Below are 20,490 nucleotides of genomic sequence, written 5' to 3'. Positions count from 1 at the left end.
ACACTGATAGTGAAAATGGTCTTTGTAAAATACTGTGTCAATGTTACTTTGGACAGTTATAGACTGTGGGTAACTGTTTAGATACTGCATTTTATTTAAATTAGCTTATGAAACTATTTATTCAAGGCTTTTATTGTTTGTTGAAGTTCTCTAAAAAATAAAAACTTGAGCAGCTATTATCCCAACCCATACTTCCCTGTCTGTCCTCAGACTGATCCTTTATTCAATTATGTATATATTTTCCTGCTTAATGGAATGCTGTACAGTGCTCACCTTTCCAGAATGCTAAATAGTTTTGTCTCCTTAAACTGTTCATCAGAGGAAAACTGATGGATAAAAGTTAAAGGCTTTTTGTCATGGGCATTGTTAGACCAAAGGGAAGAGTGGGTTCTACTAGAGTCTGTCCTTTAACTCTTCAGACTGAAGGAGTGTCACCATGATCTTTTTTTGTCCTAATCACCACAGTGGAATTGTCACAGAGAGTATAGCAGTTTGGAAGCCACTTGTCAAAATGCGTATCAAACAATTTATAGATTACTAGTAACGACCAGAAATTGTGAAGAAAAGCAGCACTTCAAATTAGAACAACCACTGAGAAGCCATTGTAGTTCTTAAAACTTTTGGCAATTACATTAATTATCTTGACTGTAAAAGATAACCCTGTTTCTCTAGAGCAACAGGGAGAATGGCTACCTTTACTAGCAGCAAACATCTTTAAGAATAATACAATGTTGAGAGAACCTTCAGAGGAGCTCTTCTTTTTTCACCTTACAGGACTCCTACTGCAGTACTGTACAGTACTTTCTTCTGGAAGACTCGGTTAGAACTGATCTGATATAGCCCTTTTTAATTTTCTGTCTAAATGAGTATTTAGACAGCAATTGTGTTAAATCAGATGTTTTCTCATTAGCAGAGTAGTTTTTCTTGATGTCTGTTTAGCTGCTTCACAGGCAGCAGTTGTGGTTATGTAGCAACAGAAATAGTAAGGCCAAATAATCACAGAAGGTGCATCACCTTGCATTAAATATTGATATATTTAATTTGTTTCAATTTTTTTTTCTTGCTTCTGATCCTTCTGTGTTGACATGAAGTTTGGGAAACAGTGAAGTCCTACTTGTCATGTTTAATAAGTATTAAAGTTAATATTCTCAAAGACAAACTAATCCAGTAATCACTTCCTCTGTATTGCAGCCTACTGAAATCTCTAAGGCATGTTATAATTTTGGGTTTAGTTATTGTAATAATAAATTTTAATTTATCAGTTACACAGTAGTTCATAAATGAAAGACACACACCTTGGCCTGAAATTTTACTACGGGTAAACCTATGCTGTGTATTAGTACATTTTTTTATTTACTGTATTTCCATAATTATAGTTTACTTAAGTCCGTGTAAAGGCTGCATACAATTTAAATTGAACTTGGGAGTTCTGTGGTTGTATAGATAATACTTAACTTGCTGTTCATGGACTACTATTCCTGACCTCCTAGAGTTATTGGCAATCCTTATTAGAAGATGTGCAATTTCATTTCAGTTTTCTAAAGTAAAACTTTGCAAGTTCTGCAATTCGAACATATTAAACTGTGTTTAATTCTTAGTTGTGATCATATCCTATTGGGAGGCTGTGCTTGGTTTTGTTTTTACATTTGTTTCTCCCTGGTTGTTCATACTTAAAACCAAGGCAAGCTAATCATTTAGGTTTTGGACAGTGTTTGATTATTACTGATCTTGATCTAAATATCATGGAAGAGTGACGCTTATCTTTCAGGCTTTTTTTTTTAAATTGTGTTGACCCAACTTTTTTTTCTTTCATGTGAATGGCTCTACAGCTGTTTCCTTTCTTCTTCCTCTATCACGTTCCTTCAATACCTCTATTCTAGTTATACATAGGTCTTGTTGCTCTTTGTTACTCTTTTAATATCTTCCCTTTTTTGTCCTTCAAAATTGGCTCCTCTTTGACTAAGCTCACCATAATTTGTATAACTCTTTTTGTAATTTTTCAAACCTTAGTTGATTTCCTAATAGAAATAAATCTAGATCTTCAGGGAAGTAGTTAGTCATTGTCGCTTCTGGCTTAGTTCTTTCTTTGTGCTTTCCATCCTTTGTCCTGTGTGTTCCATTACCTCTACTTCCACTTCAGTTTCAATGAGTTTTTCAACATTTTTTTCTACCATTGTATATGAAAATCTAAAATATTTAGATATTAAATAGGGACCATGTCTCTCTGTCAACATTTTTTTCATTTCCCAGTTTAGATCCCTTGGTTTTCAGACGTTCTCCAAGACGACTTATGTCCTGATTACTCAGGGAAGTCCAGAATAAAATTGTCCAGCGTCCCCCTTTTTGTTCACCATTTTATACTCCTGAAATTGCACAAAGATCCTTTCCAGCCAATAGTCCAAAGTCCTAATTCTACTTCTCATAGACTATACATCCTATAGTTTTGAATCTAAGCTCATGACAGATGTCTTTTTTTATTTTAATATGAAACATTCATTCATGAGGATTCCAGAGTTAGAATCAGATTATTCTGATTACTCATGCTACAGCTTGTAAACTCGTCTGATCTTTGTTCCTGTGCTTGTGGATGCCACTTGCACAGACAAAAGTTGATCCTTTAATTGGGCAGTTCTTGTGTGGCAAAGTGAAATTGTCAGCAGTAGTTCCAGTTCCAGAAAATTAGGCAGTCTTTTAAAAAAAACTTGAGTTATTACTATTTGTGAGATTTAGTGTATTATGGAGGAACAGGCTAAGATGAAGCTCAATATTACCTGTGGTCTCTTAGACTGCACAGTTACAGTTTCTGTGCAGATAAGGAAGAGAAGGTGCTAAAACCATGTTGTTGTCTGCAAATACAGCATAAGGTCACGTAGCTGATATGGTAGAACACATTACTTATGGGTATTCTTCCCAAAACTGCTGATTAACAAAATTAATTATCTGTGCCTGAAGGAGATAGCACCATGGGTATTTTTCCCTACTATCTAATAACCTCTTTCTTAGTGAAATTAGGTAGATTAGGCTACCTGCTTACAGCAACAGTGTCATTTGACAGATAAATAAAATTAAGCACTACCTATCTATTGCTGCTAGAGAGGTCATGCTGCATTTTCCCATGGTTTTATGCATGTGATGATAGGTGTTCCTGTTACCAATTAAGAGGCCTTTTTTCCAGAAGTAGTGATAATCAGTTTTGAACTTTAGAGTTTATAAAATTTGAAAAAAGCATTTGAATAATTCATGTCAATTTAAAAAATATAATAATTTGTTTAGCAGATGTTTATGAGGTTCCTGTAAAAGAACATCTTAATACTGTAAACAGTTCATTTTAGAAATGGTGACTCATCTTATTAGGAGAAGGGGATGAGCACAGTATGATCTTACATAACTACACAGCAACAACTGCAAAAGGAAACAGTGTTGAGTTCAACAGATTGCTTTGAAGAGGCAAAGGGTTAAAATGATATAAACCAGAGTTGTTCTAGGGGAGGGAAAGACTTCTTTCCTCTTCCACACCAGAAATTTAAGACATTGTGTATAATGCAAAAATAAAAATTGTATAATGCAGAAGGAAGCAGTTTTCTTCCACTGCTATCATGTCTAAACAATTCTGGATACAATTTTAATTTGCCAGTGTTGTTGAAGTCTTCATAAAAGTTGTTTTGATTTTTGTCTCATGCTTTCTTGAAGACTCAAATGGTAAACATTTGGACATAATGACGCAAACAGTAGGCTATCAATCAATCCCAGTTTTCACAGCATTGTTGTTCATTCAGAAAAGCTGTGTGAACTGACCTCTTTCTACTGCAGTGTCATTAGTTCTTTCAGAAATAAAACAAGGATCAAAAAGACTTCCAGGATTTTTCTCTTAAGACTTGCTGTACTGAATGATTTTATGAAATTAAGGATCAACTGTTTTCAATTACCTCTCAGCTTTTTTTAATGTATATTGTATGAGAGACTACATATTAATTGTTTTTGTTCTCCCTCAGTTTTCTAAGCACTGACTTCCAGTAAATTAGTCAAACAGAAAATTGAATTTAGATGAGAATTGCTGTGTAGGCTCCTAATTTTGATGCAAGTGACAAATAGTGCAATAGGAGGTAGATGTATGCAGTGTGCATGTCTTTGGATTGACCTGAAATATAACTGGGCTTGTTCTGAGGTCAGAATTAGCTGGACCTGGGGTAGACCACAGGAGCTGCATGGCACCATCCCAGTCCTTGCCGCTCCAGTGGTGAGCAAACTTACAAAGCTTTCATTCTCCACGTCTAGCTAGTAAGTGTGACAATTTGTGCTCTCTGCAGACTGGTCTCTCCATTTCAGTGCTATGGAGGTACAGTATTGAAATACTTCTCCAGGCCACCTAAATTTAGAAATATAACTAGCCCTCATGAGTTTTAAGCAGATATTTTCCACACTTTGATCCCACATGGGTATGACAGTATTGTGAAGGGTTAGAGGTCATGTAGTGTACACACATACTAAAAAATTAAAAACTCACCAGTTATGAATTCTAGTCCACTGTTTACTATGAGAGTCATCTTGCAGGTCAGACTGAACTTCAGACCACTACTTAAGCTATTCCACTCTCCTTGTGTTATTGACTCAGTGGTTGCTCTCCATGTTAGAGGAGGTCATCATGTACGTCTCCTTTCTGGTGTGAGTCATTATTTGTGACTGTTATCTTTTCCTAACCAGGCCATCTGCTTGGATAATCCTTCTGCATCTGCCTTTCATCTGTCTGATTTCCAACTTTTTGATTTCTTTAAATTTTTTTACACCCACACACATCTACCTGCCCCAGTTGCCTTTTCTTTTTAAGTTGAAGTGGAAAGATTTAATTTTTCTCTGTGTTAAAATTGCATGCCTTTTGATCTAGTAGTTATTTTTGATCAAAAGGGATGGAAGTCCATAGGTTGGCTCGAGATTATAGAATTAATAGTCATAACTACAGAATTAATTAATATAGAATTAATTGGTCATGACTACATAGAAAGGTGCAAATAATTTGACAGGTAATAATGTGGCAGCTGTGCTGTTTATATGGCTTCTTGTTTAGCCATCTTCATTTCTAAACAAGCTCTTTGCATAATCAGATAGGACTTCTGTGTATACAGAATGTTCTGTCTTGCTTGCTCTCAAAAGAAAAGAAAAAACATGGTGGGGGATATAGGGCTGTTTGTGGTCTTTCTGCATAGAATTTCTCTGGAAACAGCAAGCATAACTTGGTTTTAAGGACTGCTCCAACTTTACCTCAATTGACTATACAAGGATTATCCATTTGGTAAATTGTGAGCCCTCTGCACTTTCCTAGTGGCAAGTGGGATGAAATTTAAGAAGTCTAAATGCCAGACTCTGCACCTAGGATGGGATAATGCAGGACATAAGTCTACACTAGGAGAGGAGTGGCTGGAGATCTGCCTTGCAGAAAGGGATCTGGGGGTGCTGGTTTGACACTAAGCTCAACATGAGTCAGCAGTGTGCCCTGGCAGCCAAGAGGGCAACCTGCATCCTGGGGAGCATCAAACACAGCATAACCAGCAGGTCAAAAGAGGTGATCATCCTCCTGAACTCAGTGTTGGTGTGGGCTCACTTTGTGTACTGTGTGCAGTTCTGGGCCCCACAATTTAAGAAGGACGTGAATGTCCTTGAATGCATCCAGAGGAGGGCAACAAAGCTGGTGACAGCTGGAAGGAATGTCCCATGAGGAGTGGCTGAGGACTTTGGGCTTGTCTCGTCTGGAGAACAGGAGTCTGAGGGGTGACCTCATTGCTCTCTTCCTGAGGAGGGGAAGTGGAGAGGGAGGTGCTGAGTTCTTCTCCCTGGTATCCAGTGATAGAATGCGTGGGAATGATTCAAAGCTGCACCAGGGGAGGCTTAGAATGAACATTAGGAAGCATTTCTTTACCAAGAAGGTGGTCAAACACTGGAATAGACTTCCTAGAGAGGTTGATGCCCTAAGCCTGTCAGTGTTGGAGGCATTTGGACAATACCTTTAATAACATTCTTTAACTTTTGACAGCCCTGAATTGGTCAGGCAGTTGGACTAGATGATCACTGTAGGTCTCTTCCAACTGAAATATTCTATTATTCTAGTCTAGTTTTTCCTATTCCATCCAGTAACTGCCTTAATATCACAAGAGTAATGCGCTTTTTCTTTGTGACTTACAAGTGGTTTCTGGGCATGCACATGCATGCACGTTCAAAACAGTAGAATGTAGGAAGAGGTACATCAAGTAAGGAAATAGTCCTGTTTCTCAGACAAGCCTTTGGAAATTTGTTCAGCTTCAGCTCTATTTGTTCTGTTGGCCACCCAATAAGTTTTATTAGTATCAGACTCCAAACTGTTCTCTTTAATTTTGTCAGAAGGCCAATGACTTTATTCAGGCACAGCAGTTTTAAGTCTACAGTGGTAGTATGAAATGGAGAAAGTAAATTTCTCCACAGAGCAAATAACTTTTTCAAAACTTAGCTTATTCTGTTTAGAAATCACAAGCCAGCACTTCTAAAATTCTCTGCAACAGAGAGGTGGTATTTTTCATCTTGGAGTAGTCTGCTTCATGAGCTGCAGCAGAGCTGCACTTCCTGGGAACACCAGTGTACTACTCCCAAATCCCTGATGGAGTGCTATGGATCTGAAAATCTAGGCAGTCAAGAAAAGATTGTGAAAATTACTAGAAAATGGGCAAGTTTTCTGTCAGTAATGTGCCATACGTATGACTTTTCCCAGAAATGTTGTAATCAAAGCATCTTGACACAATATTTTGGTTGTGGTGATTTTTCAGTTTTAAAAGAAATATTTCTTGTATTTTAGGAGGAGACCTCAGGTTCTTTATGCACTGTACGGACATGGCAGTGTGTTCCCACAGAACTTATCACTTAGACAAAAGATGAGTGAAGAGATACAAAAAGGAAGGAGAAATTAGAGGCACAGAGGGGTGATGTGGCTTGCAGCTGGTCACACTGAGGTCAGTAGCAGAGTTAAGAATTGGATTTTTTTTTTAATTCTGATCCAAATCAGTTTTGTCTTACCCCAAGGAGATCACAGAGGTCACTCAGTATGACTGAGTCATCAAAAACTTCACAGAAAAAAAAAAAAAACCAAACCACAACTTTCTTCTCGATTCTCATATATCCTTGCTCACAGAAACAAGCATGTCAGCAATAGCTAAAGTACACAAAGTATATAGATTTACAGGATATCATTTATGGTTAGTTTCATAGAAAATATGAGAATGCTCCAGAATTCTTTTTTTCAGTAGGGGTCATCATCCTGTTAATGTTCGCGTGCTGTATAATCACTGCTGTCTTTAGTACTGTAACTGGTGCAAGTATAACTAGAGAATTTGGTGGGTATACCAGAGCTTTCAGGAGACAGCAGTAAACCTTCATGAAGAATTGCAACATGAAATTCTCAACCAGAACACTGCAGTGCACGGCTGGATTTAGACATTGTGGTGTCAGTGTTTTTATTTACACTAGGAAACAAAAGAGGGCTAGAACATGTGGTGTTTGTGCTGTATGATTATTAGCAGTTCTCTGGCATAATTTTGGTCTAGGCCAATTAATACTCTCACAGAAAATTTGAGCAGTGTTTATGGATTAACAGTCTGAGGACTATTCTCAGTAAGCAAAATGAAAGGGGAGATAATTCAGCAGAATAGGCATGAGCTGTTCTCTGGCACTTGTCCTGAGGTCAGAGAGTGGTTTCTGGTGCATTTTGAGCTACAGCTATACCTTTAAATCAGGTATATGTACTGTATCTTTAAGGGGGGGCTTAGAAAAATTGTTCCCATCTTCCTTGCTTCTCTCTTGCAGTCTTGTTCTATTCTGCCTTGATGTGTATAGGTATAACCTGAGTTTCCCAGGACATAAACATCTTAAAGGACTAAAGAGAACCTTCAAATTTAAGGACCTACAAAAAATAATTAGGAGAAAAGTAGAAGTCTTACCAATAATGTGAAGCAGAGTAATGCACTAATAAACACTATTTACTGTGTCCTACTCTCTTCTTTAAGGATAGGCACTTGTAAATAGTAGTTGTCCCTCTCTTGAACACGTCATTTTAAACAGAGATTTTGATAACTTCACATTCAGTGGATAAATTGTACTTTCTATCTTATTTGGCACTTGTAGCAATTTGGAGGATATTTGTAAGAAAACAAAGGTAAAATTTTTCTTACTGTCAAAACCAGAGTCTTATGCAGCGGCTTGGCATATGCTCAGAGGTGCTATAGTCATGGAAGACTTGAATGCCCCTTACACTCCTTGCCCTTCTTCCTGATGGTATCATCACCAAACTTATAATGGGAAATGCAATGGGTGGCTACACTTTGGGATACTTCACTAAGTCCAGTATCTTAATGCAAACTGTTACTCACTGGCATTTTAAGCAAAGAAGCCAGATGTATGGACCAGATACACAGATAGATGCCATTCTGCCACTTGTGATATTGGGGATCAGTATTCTCAGATGGAAGGGTGGTTGCAAAGCCAGCTCTCTTCAAAATTGTAACCTAACGCAGCAAAATCAGCTGTAATTCATTTCAGAGCTACGTACCTGAAGTGTTTTCTCCACATAGCTTAGTAATATTGCAAACTAATTAATGGTACTAACTTAACAAATTCTGTTTGCATATGTTGTATGTACGTGTTGTAAGTTTTATGAATCTACTTTTCTGCTGTGAAGTGGAAAATTTCTGAACATGAATAAAGAAAAATACTAGTCAAACTTTCTTTAAAAATAAAGATTATATGATAATCTATCATCTTTGAAACTAACTCTTTTGATATTTTGGAATGGAAAAATTAAAATGAGCTTTTGATGAAAATCCACTTCCAATCTTAACTCTGAAGAGGTAGCTGTTGGGGGGAGGCGATTACTTACTTGTTTTAAAAGTTACTGTTCAGTGTAAAGAGTCATTCAGGTATTCCATTACTCCTTTATCCACTCTTTCCTGAATTTTTCAAGAGTAAATTCTTTAATTTTACTGTGGTAGAGATCTCTAAATGCTTTAATCTACTAGCTGTTCAAAAGAACTTACAGTGCATGTACAAAAAAGATATTTCATGTGTGCAAACTCTATTGCCTGCTCATTAAAGAATTTATTTTTCAATGAGCAAGGGCCCGGAAGAAGCTAATGTAAGTATTTTAGCAAGGGTTTGTATTTCTCTGATAAACAGCACTCCCCTTCTGTTTGTGATCACAGGATGAAAGCTCTCTAAGCTTGTATATGTACATTTTTACTGCTACATCATGTAGTGTGCTCTTAAGATTGAGATCTCATTCCCCAGGAAGCATTTCTGTCTAAGATTAATTGCCCTTTTAAAATCAGTGTTTGATGTATTCCTTTGGCTATATCCTGACTTACTTTAACCCTCTTTGACCTGACCCCACTGACTATTACCGCCATGGCTGAAGCAGAAATCCTTCAGCTTGATGTATGCAGTACAGACTTGAGCCTGCGGTTTTTCACATCGATGGATTCAATTAGGCAAGTTTTTACTGATCAGCTTAGCAGAGGTTGAAGAATTTGTCAGACATGGAACAAAACTATCCATACTTTGTGGTTAATTGAATAGCTCATCTCCATTTTTATTGCTAATTTTCTTGTGAAGTTGTTTACTTTGTTAAATATCATCATAATATTACTGGAAGTAGCACTTAAATAAAAGCAAAACTAGTTTATTTTTCTCCAGTTAAATGGGGGAAGGTACAAAACATGAAATAGCAACCATTAAGCCTTTGATCTGTATATATCGCTTATCACTTTTCAGGCAAATGTTTTTAAACTAATTATGTTTGAATGTCCACTTTTGAGTTTGATTTATTTAACTGGACAAATAAACTATCAATTAGCATTATGGCTTGATGAAAACAAGTAAATGTGCTGGTCTTTTCTGCATTGACAATGATTTTGCAGCAACAGTTATTCTTTGCTTTGCCTTGCTAGGAATAGTTCATCATTTGATTAGCTGAAAAATTCATTATAAAAGATGAACGACCATTAGTATTGAAGAATATTTACGGGCATGATGTGAATTATAGTAACTTGAAATTGAAATAAAATGGAGGTTGAAAGTTCAAGAATGCCATTAAAAAACTTTAAAAGTATATGAACAGAAAATATATAATATGGTTGTATAGAGAATTTGCTATTTAATTGTTTGGCATAACAGTATTTCGAAAAAAAACATTACACTATAAAAGTTCTCATGAAGTATTAGCAACAAGAGGATTTTTACAGCAGATTGATTTGCTTTATACCAGTCTTTATAGAGAAAGATCTTTATCAAATGTTTAATTTTTTTAGAGCCATATTGATCACATTTAGCTCCCTAGCTGTACACAGAGATAGCCTTAATTTCTGAAGGTCAGCTGTACACAGTTTAGAGGGAAGGGAAACCTTAAATCTAATTAAGGACATAGTGCATGAAAGGGTTAAATTTTTGTAAGTCAAGATGCCCGCTGTTTAAAAAAGCTACACAGCTCCTAAAAGTGATTTAGCTCTCCTTCAACAATGGAAAACGTATAATGGATGAGTTGGGCTCAATTTGTCATTCATTCAAGTGCTTATCTTTTAATGCACACCTTGCCTGTTCCTTGGACGCATAAATGTATTGTGTGCTTGCTTGTTACATGGAACAGGAGCATGATTTGCAATGAACTTTGCCACTTTGTTCACATGCGCATAGACCAACTTAAAGTATTGCAGAAAATTGTTTTATAAACTTCAATTGCTAACCCCAGTCTTTTATAAACCTGTACAGGTTTATTGCTTGTTTCAGGACTGAGGCTAAAGCACTCATGCCAAGTAAGAACGAGTATAAGAGTATTTCCTAGGAGTTTCATCTTATAAAATTATTTGGTTTTTTTCTTTTCTGCCTGAAGCTACATGTTTGATGGGAAGCATCTCAGGCTCAATCATTGTAAGGTCTTCTAAAACCTTTTAGCTACTACAATGTTAGCTATTTAAGGAGAGTATTTTAGGGCTCTGTCATAAATTAGTTTGGGACTTATTACAACAACCCCATTAAAAAGCTTCTATTAAATAGACAAGAATAAAAATTTTAAAAAAGAAAGAACAACTAAGTGTAGTTAAGTAAAGTTTCATTTTTATCCTCTGCTTTTCAGTTGAGCTGCATGAACTCTTTCACAGAAGGTTGTCTTAGATGGCATTACTGTCAGTGTTTTAACTGTATTGGACTGCATGGAGAATTGTTAAAAATAGTCTGCTCAGGCAACCTGGATTTACTGGTGTTTGAAGCCAAATTCACTTTCTCTAAAACTTTTTTCAGTAGAATAGAAAAAAGTTTTCTAGATTGTTTACATACTTGCTGGATTAGAAGTGTAACCTAATATGTCACAAACTGCTCCAAAGTGTAATAAACTTTTGCTTGTGGTGATAAATTTAATCTACATTTTTTGTTATATTTCAGAAATGTGACTACCTCACCTAAGGATAGACTTGAGGTAGAAGATGACTAGAAATAATAACAGAGGAAAAATAGCATAGAGAAGAAAATTATGAATAGGGGTGATGCCAAGTGTTTGATTTTTATGATAATGTGGATAATAAAGTTGCATATTCATCTACTTTCATTTTGAGGATAGAGAAGGCTAGTACTGTGCTGGAATATAATCCAGAGAATGTAATCATACTAAGAACTGTGACAAACTTTTTTCCTCTCCTTTAAGTCACATTGTCTAAAGTCAGGCAGGAGATGTTTATACCATGAGAAGATGATATAGAGATCAGCCAACTGACCTGTGTCAAAACCATGTAAAGAAATACAGCAATAATTAAAGTGAAATCAGTGAATATGGACTTCATGATACTGTCGGAATGGAGGAATACTTGAGATATCTTGCCTGGAGGTGGGCTTCTGTAGTTAAATACTGTGCAAGAACAGAGTTCACTGAGGCTGATAAAGGTCTAGTTCTATCATAGCATTTTGGAATAAGAAGCAGTAGTTCTTATGAGGGGCTCTGGTCAGATGATATCAAGGCACCGTAAGGGCAAAATTGACACTTAATATGCATGACAAAACACTCCATAATGGAGAGGGACTGATGTTTTGAACTGTTTATTTTGAAGAAGAATTTTAAAAATCAAAATAATGAGTTGGAAAAGATAGATGAAGCACTCTTGTTCTGTTACCTGTAAGGAGTCGTTCAGAAAACCTAATAAAAATTAACATTCCTTTTAAAAGAGATTTTTAAATAAAATACAAAATTGTGGATTTTATTTAACATTAGTTGTCTTTGAGGACAGGAACTTGCCATTACTTGGGATATCTGTGTCGATATCAAGAGTATCCAGAGCTGAGAACGTATATTTAGGAAAACTGTGACCTCCAGTTTGAGCAACTGAACTCATCTTACTACCAGTGGTTAAAATGAGAGATATCGTCTTGTTGCTGTGAGTTAACCAGAGCTACCTGATTGTTTATTTATATTCATATTGGGCAGTTAGTTTATATCCAGGAACTGAAGTTCATATTCTCCAATGCATCTTGTGTTTATTCCAGATACAGAATGATTTTGAGGAAAAAGACTTGTTCTGAATGATGCACTGACCATGTATTTCTGCGTGCAAGTTCTTCACCTGAAATCAGCATCAGTGGTTTTCCCCAGGGCTGGTGGGATATATAGGCAGGAAGGAAAAGTCCTGTGCTTTTGCGTCACGTATCAGCCCCTAAATTTTTGAGTTCAGATGAACCTTTTGTTGTGGCTAGGCTATTTTAGCATCGGCTTTGCAGAATTTTTAGTGTGTTCTTGCTCTTGGTAAGAGGATACTGAACAGCATATCTTGCTGATTGTGGTCCAATATATCATCTGTGTTTCTGTTTCAACTGATAATTATTCCGAATTAGGAGAGAGGAAGGAAATAAGGATTTTAGTAGTTTGTGTGATTAAATTGAGGTGAAAAGTATGTTAAGATTGCTATGGAAAATGAGTCACTTCTAACAGTGGACCCTACTACTGTGGTGAGCAGGGTCCTTTTAGCAATAGGGTGGAATTCATTATAAAGTAAGGAAAACCTGGGATGTGAGCACCGAAATAGGCTAGTGTGAAGCTTCTGAAAACTCATGCTAAGATTTTATTACTATTTTTAAAATTTTGGCTAAAAAAAACCCTGCTCGATAGAATCTGTAGTAACCTTAGACCTCAAAGCTATCATTTCTTAAGTAGATTCTTCACATGTAGTACTTGTGCTGCATTCATTCAAAGAGCAAGTGATTGATTGACCAAGATTTGAACAAGCTCAGCTTTTTTGGTATGCACTTCCCATAAAATTGCATAGGTACTGAACACCTGTTAGTACTCAGATGAGTAGGTAAGATTTGTTTAAAATACAAGTTTGTTTTTCTATCTGAGACCTGTGTACTGAGGTCATCATTACTGTGGAATCTGAACATCTTGCTATGTTTCTGTACTTTAGTTGCTGTTACATATACACATGCCAGAAACTGACTGCAGACATGTTCCGGTTAGATTTGACTTTATGAATGGAAAAGACTGAAATAATATGTTTTAAGTTCTAATTATTTTTTTAAAACTACATATATATAAGAAATACCAAGGGTGGATATTTGATTTATAGATGGGTAGAATTCATTCTGTAGCTAAGCTTGCTCACAGAGCGAAGAAATATTTTGCCATAAATTAAAAAAGATATGGTATCCGGATAAAGTAAATATTACAAAAGTGATGTCAAAATGTTCATAAATACCCCTTAGCTTAATTTTTTTGAAGTTTATGGATATTTTATGAGCACATGTGATTTTTGTAGCACACGCAGTGAAAATAATAGTGAAGCTTGTTTTGCTGTAAATGGTATCCACTCATTGCCAATTTTAATATCAGACGTTGGAGCTGGTTTCAGTTTTGGACAAGTTAGATGATATTCATCAGTTTCAGTGCTAGTAGTTAAAAGATCTGTGTATCAGACTGAACATTGCTGACAATATTGAGGGTTTGGGTTTTTTAGAGATGTTACCTACTTCAAAGTGTAGAAAGTGAAGTATGTTCATCAAGTGCTTGTTTGTTTATATTCTACTACTGATGCAGAAGTCACTGGAATACTTCTTTAGACCATGGGGTTTGTCTGGGGCTGTCTCTTCTCTGTACATCCTAGAATATCCAACCTGAGGTGCCTAGAGAAAGGACAGATAACTTCAACTACTATCCAATTCTTTCTTACCGCCTGTGGTTACAGGTTAGAACATAGTCTTTGAATTTGCTTGCTAATATAATGCAGTCTTTTGTAAATGGTTGCAAAGTTTCATATGCAATCCTCTGTGCTAGACCAGAAGTCTGCTTTCAAGAAGAAAATTTTCACCTTTGCTTCCCAGGGACTTAGTCCCACCCAGCTTTGTCTTTAGACTTTAAAAATTGAGTCAGCAGTATCTGTCAGTAATGAATTTAGTGGCTGCATCTACACATGAAGCACATTACTGAAAGCTGTGTATCTGTAAGTAATTTCCTAAGCGATCCTAAAGAAGTAGATTAAAATGTTCCTGGTGAAGATGTTTCTTCATATTCAGAGATGTCTCAGGCACCAGCTGCTGAACACATGCTGTCAAGGAGTGCTCTGACTGCTTCAGGGTACCCGCACCTAAAGGCCTATTCTCCTGTCTGGCAATCTAAGGAGCAGGAAGGGTGGAAGGGAAAGCAACTACACCACAGCCACAAAAGGAGAACTCTGCTCCTTGTAACACTGACCCAAGATGAGTTTTCCTACAGTGTGGTATAACCTATTGGCAGGAATACCTTTAGTATCATCTAATCCAAAACATACGATCTATTCTGAAGATAAGCAAGCAAATGTTTATGGCTCACTTCACAGCTGGAAACTAGTCTACCAGTAGCAGCCTTATGAACATTAGAACACTTTGCTTATAGTTACTCTTTACACTTTTTAGTGTCCTTGTCCAATATAGTCCCGTGGCCTTGTATCATGCAAGAAGTGCATTGTTTGCTCCTGCTTTGAAGCACAGGGTTCTATTTCCCTTTTTAGGGTTTTAAAGCCAATTTTTTAAGTGGTGCTGCCCTGAGTAAGAAGCTGTGGCTTCTGCATTGTCCATTTTGATGACTACAGGCAGGTTCTGGGACTTGCTGTGCAGAGGACTTGCATTCAGAGGATTCTAATCAAAGTACTCTAGGGACATTTTTGCTAAATCCTGAATATCTTGTATTGTCTGTCAGTGAGAGAATTTAAGCCAGCTAAATTGCCCTGACAGGTGACTGCTAGAGGCCACAAATCAGAAAGGAGTTGTTTCCACTAAAGAATTTTAAGTGGTGCATCACAGATGTAGTCTGGCTGTAGGTGAAAGAGGGTATGTAGGTGCAGCATTGGTGTGAGTATTGTGGTGCTGATCTCAGCGCAAAATGGCTGAAATATGTACCTTTGCCAGAAGTAGTGCCTTCTCACTGTTCTGAAGTGCTTGAATCCATCTCAAAAACAATCTCTTCTTTTCCCTCCATCTTTAATTCTTCCTTTCTAAATAAGAAGATAATTCAGTAGAAAAAAGTATGTAGGTTGCAGCAGGGGTATATGTAACAATCTGAATTGATGCTTAATCAGCTAATTAAATACTTTTGTTTCCTAATATTGAGTGGTTTACTCTGCAAGCAATAACTTATAGCTAAAGGAAATAGAAAACGTTATCATGTAATACCATGACATTGCACGTCTTCCTACCTTCTCTAAAGACTACAGATTTCCTCTCCTTTATTCTTTCTCTGTGTCTCACTGATTCTTGAACATTAAGGGTTTTCAGAGGAATCTTGGAATTAGCAGTAAATATTGTAGTAGTTAGGACACTCTTAAAGAAGGGAGAGTGGACTCAAGCTGCCTTAGGTTGAGGTGTGCTTTGAGCCACTGCCTCAAGGACTGTTGAGATGCAATAGCCATTATCTCTTGCTTACCTTCAGCAGATGCCTATTTGCAAAAGACAGTCCTTTGCCAATACTTTCTTTGGCTGGATCATGGTGGTTTCCTGATCAGAACACTGAGGCACCTTATAGATGATGGAGAAGCAGACTTCTTAAACCCTTCACTTGAGAGCTGCCTGTTTCTCTCCATTTTATGGACAGAGTTGGAAAACTATTCTGAATTGATATGGTACGATTTATTAGCCTGGGTCAGATACCTAGTTTAAGTGTTGTAGCCTTTTGAGTTAGTGTCTGAATTAAGTGATCCGAAATGTCTCAACAATGTCTTAGTGCACAACATGTAACCATAATTATTTGCTTTCTGGAGACAAAATATTGTTAAATTTTGCCAGAAATCTTTATAATATGTGCTTATCACTTGCCAGTAGTGACTTCTTGAGGCTGTAGTGCCTTCTGTATTTGTGGATTTCCACAAGGAAAGCAAAGAAAAATTATTTCGGCATCGGACAACCACTCCATTGGTTTTGAGGCTTGCTTTTTTTGGTAAATGCCAAAATAGTATTTATTTGTGCATCACTTCAGTAATAAAAATACTCTGATTTTAAGTAAATAGTTACTATGCACACACATAAAAACTGCCTATGAAACCTGTATTTCTATGCTTTTATTTTTCTGATACTTCCACTTCATCATCTTCCTGAGATTAACCTGTAACAAAGTAAAAGAAACCATCTTTAGGGCATATGATAGCTAACATGTAACTCAGTTCTATCATGATCTTAAAAGGGAAAAAAAAGTCAATGAGGTGACTGGAAAATTTTAACTTCTTGTTTTTGAGGAAATCATGGGGTTTTTTTACTACATTACTGAATATTGTAAAATGGGCACTGACAATAATGATATTATCATGTCTGGACCCTGTGCCCTACAGATGAGCAGAGTTATTTGCCCTAATTTTTATAGGCCTGGTCCAATGACACAGAATGGCATTGATCTTTGTAATGAAGTCATTTAAATCTTACAACAGTCATTTAAATGGATTTTGTGTTTAGCAATCTGCACACTTCTATAGAGGCATTTTGTCAGTCTAAAAAGACTTCTTGTTATCATAGCATATGGGTTGGGAAAAAAGAGGATAGCACTTGATGTGTCAAGATGCATCAATAAGCTCTTAAGACTATGAACAGTAATGAAAGGAAAAATGTTTTGTAAATCTATTATATCTACATATCAGGTGGCTGAAGCTTTCCTGACAGCTAGCAAGTCATCCAGAACCCAGATCACAGTGGTAATGATGGATAAAAATTAGATGTCTGTTGAGAAAAGAATAATATTTTCTAGGGGTTTTTTTAGTGTATTTGCTGTTGACAACTTTTTGCTACACAAAGTGGAGGAGCCATCTATAGGAGAGAGGCTCTGAATGTGATTCAAAATGGGGAGGTTACTGAAAACAGGAAAGTTGAGGAAAGTTTGGATAAATGTGACTTAAGTGAGAGTTTATGGTCTTTAGTAACAAAAGGAGGGAAGAATGCTGAAGTAAAAACAATGGATTTTGAGAAAGGCTGCTACAGTAAATACAGAATTGGTAGATAAGATCTCTTTAGTCAGGCCTCAAGGGGAAAAGGCATTAAGGAGAAGTGATGCTTTGTCAGAGATAATACTAAAGGACAAACAATGCTAATGCAGAGATTTAGACTTTAATTAAACTGTAAATTCTACATTGACCTCTGAGACTTTCTCAGTTTGCTGAGGAACAGAATAAAAGATCTGTATGAGAAAGGGAGGAAGTTGGGTAGGGAGCAGGGAATGGGGACACCGAAATTAACTGCATTTCATTTTTAAGCAAGAGGCATTAAGTTAGTATGCACATGCACACACATCCAAAAATGTTCTGTCACACAGTGAAATAAAAGATAAAGTGTTTATTACTCAAAAACCTTTCCTCCAATGGCGAGAAAATTATACTGAGATTCTAAAGCTTTTAATCTATTTTTTGTGCAAGTTTTTGCTAAGAAGAGTCAGCTATATATAGGTGGCTATCACAGTACTAATGCCAAAATAGCATTCTGCCATCTGTGTATGCAAATTAGTTGTTTCTGAAAACTAAATGTTATGAAATGTAAAAAAAATGTCACTATCTCTGTGGCAAATTTATGGAATACCATAGATAGATTTGAATTTAAAAGTGTTAAATACATATATTTGGGAATTACTTAAAATTAAAAATATTTAGATGTTCCCTAACTTCTCAGTATAAAAAACTTGGTTTCTAAGTCTTTTCTTTTGGAGTTTATACTCTTGACAGTCTGACTGGTAATGTTTCAGCCCAATAAATACCTGCTTTGGTTAGAAATACCAGAAGTTTATTTTTAAATTACATGCTGCATTCTTCTGATCTGTCTGCAATAAAACTAGAAACCAGCAATTGTTCATGCTTAATTTAGTGTGATAATGTCTATACTATGCCATTTAGAGAATCAGGCTTTATATATTTAATCAATAGTTTGTACAGAATATGATACTGTATGTAGGTAACATGTAAATAATGTATGATGTTTTATTTTAGGCAAACATAACTGTCTGCTTTTGCAGGAAGAATTATTACTAGCATAAAGTCAACATCATGTTCAAGGATGTTTTTTCCTAGTCTAATTTAGCCTGTGTTGGCATAGATACCTGGGTGTAATACAAACTTCCTCAGGCAGCTGTCAAATAATTTTGATTACCAAATAAATTAAGATTTTATCTATGTTATAAAATAGGAGTTATGCTACAACTGCAGTAGCTGACTGATAGAGCTAGTATTGGTACCTTCACTTCTACATTCTGCTCTCTTCCATGCAACTCTTGGGCAGCGCAATGGTTTGGTCTGTAATATAGACAACTGAGGGGGTTATAAAATGCTGATTAGAGAAGGCAGGGATATTTTGAAGCACTGAATGTGGATTTTACTGTGGTAGGTCCATGTGAGAATGCCAGAGTATAGTATAAAAACAGTAAAAGGTCACTGCCTACTTTTTTCCCCCCCTAACCATTATTTGAAGCATATTTCAGATGCTCTTCTCATCTCAAGGCTCTGAAATAAATTTTCATCTTTTGTTTTTTTTAGTTCATTTCATGACAGTTATGTCAGTTGCTTTAGCTGGTTCCCATCATTTGAATCAAAGGATCAAAGTACTTGCATCCTCCGGGACAAGTATAAATAAAAAGAATTGAAATATTCTTAGAAAATATTCTTGTCATACTGGGAATCATTTGCTAACTTAGCTTTTCCAAGAGATGAAACTAAGTGAGAAAAAGTTGGTGCCAACTCAGCCTTCTGAGCAAGTCTGAAATATTGCTAGAGACAAGTAAATTATTCTTAGCAAAACAAAATTACTTCAGGAATATTATATGTGTGGCATATTACATGTAGTCCAGCTCTTCCAGGAGATTGCAGGATTAAGAATATAACTTTATTAATACATTTTAGGAAGCTCAACATCTTAAGCGTGATCTGTGTAAAATTCATATGGTTTATAGCCAGGCGAGATGGATGTGCCTTAACTGTGTTGACACCAAGCTGTGATCACTGTAGGGAAAAAAAACCCTTGCAACTAATAAGAAGAGTGGCACTTTCTTTAAGTTCCATTTTAACCCAGTGTTTTCTTGGAATTAATTTTAAGCGTTTCTGTTTTAGATGACAGAAATCTCAGCATTCTCCATACCAATATTTTCTGCTTTTTGTTCTGTTAAATGTTAAACGCTGTAACATCGGTTAAATCTACTGTTAATTAAGTATAAGTAAATGTTTAATCTTTCTGTGAACTTTGAATGGTATACTAGTGGTTTCTCTTTTTCTTTGAATTAGATGGAGAGCAGAAGACTCAAGTGATGATTCATGGAATTGAGCCAATGCTGGAAACACCCATACAGTGGCTAAGTGAACATATGAGCTATCCAGATAATTTTCTCCACATTAGTATCATTCCCCGACCTACTGATTGAAACTCAGCTATATTGGCATGAGAATCATTCTCAAGCTGGAATTATAAGGGCATGTCAACTTCTTGCTTCTGTCAGTCTTGACAGAGGCAGCCTGACCAGAAAAAAAAAAAACAACCCAACAACAACAACAAAAAAAAACAACCAAAAAATGAAACAAGAAGTCCTCACTGCTGCAAGCCAAACAGGAAGAGAGATCCTATCATCAGATAAGGGCAATTGGGCTGATCTTATTTTGCATCACCACTGCTTTTCTTCACCGCTGTAATTAAATCAGTTGCGATATGGAAGAATTTACAGTACCTCTGCAAGTCTCCTGTTTTCTTGTAAAATATAATGAAGCTGAAACCGTCAGCTGAAGAGCAAATGGAAATATGCCACTTGATTGTATTTCTGATTAACAAATAAACAGGTCTGTTTCCTAAAGAGGTAGTGTTTCAACTTTGAGAGTGGAAACATTGGTTTAATTTTCTAGAAAGTTAGACACTGAGAGATTCGGTTACCAATAGCTTTTTGTAAAAGATCAAATTACTGTAAACCCATCTTTCCTTAATGAGAAGTTCATGTTTACAGTATGTGTATTGGTATGCAAATGATCTTTT

The 20,490-nt window shown here is 36.3% G+C and overlaps 1 protein-coding gene across 1 annotated transcript in view; it reads left to right on the top strand.

The window, feature by feature from the left end:
* The window catches only part of ATG5 (autophagy related 5), an 81,349-nt gene extending 61,309 nt beyond the window's left edge, over positions 1–20,040 (top strand). Inside the window, exon 8 of the mRNA XM_026845336.1 lies at positions 19,755–20,040. Within this exon, the coding sequence (XP_026701137.1) occupies positions 19,755–19,891 (137 nt within the window). The 3' untranslated portion in view covers positions 19,892–20,040. The remainder of the gene's footprint in view (positions 1–19,754) is intronic.
* The last annotated feature ends 450 nt before the right edge of the window (positions 20,041–20,490 follow it).

Source organism: Athene cunicularia (assembly GCF_003259725.1).
Source record: "Athene cunicularia isolate RWA chromosome 3 unlocalized genomic scaffold, athCun1 chr3_part1, whole genome shotgun sequence".
Classification (NCBI taxonomy): domain Eukaryota; kingdom Metazoa; phylum Chordata; class Aves; order Strigiformes; family Strigidae; genus Athene; species Athene cunicularia.
The sequence above is the reverse complement of the archived record's forward strand: the minus strand, read 5'-3'. Positions and strand labels throughout refer to the sequence as shown.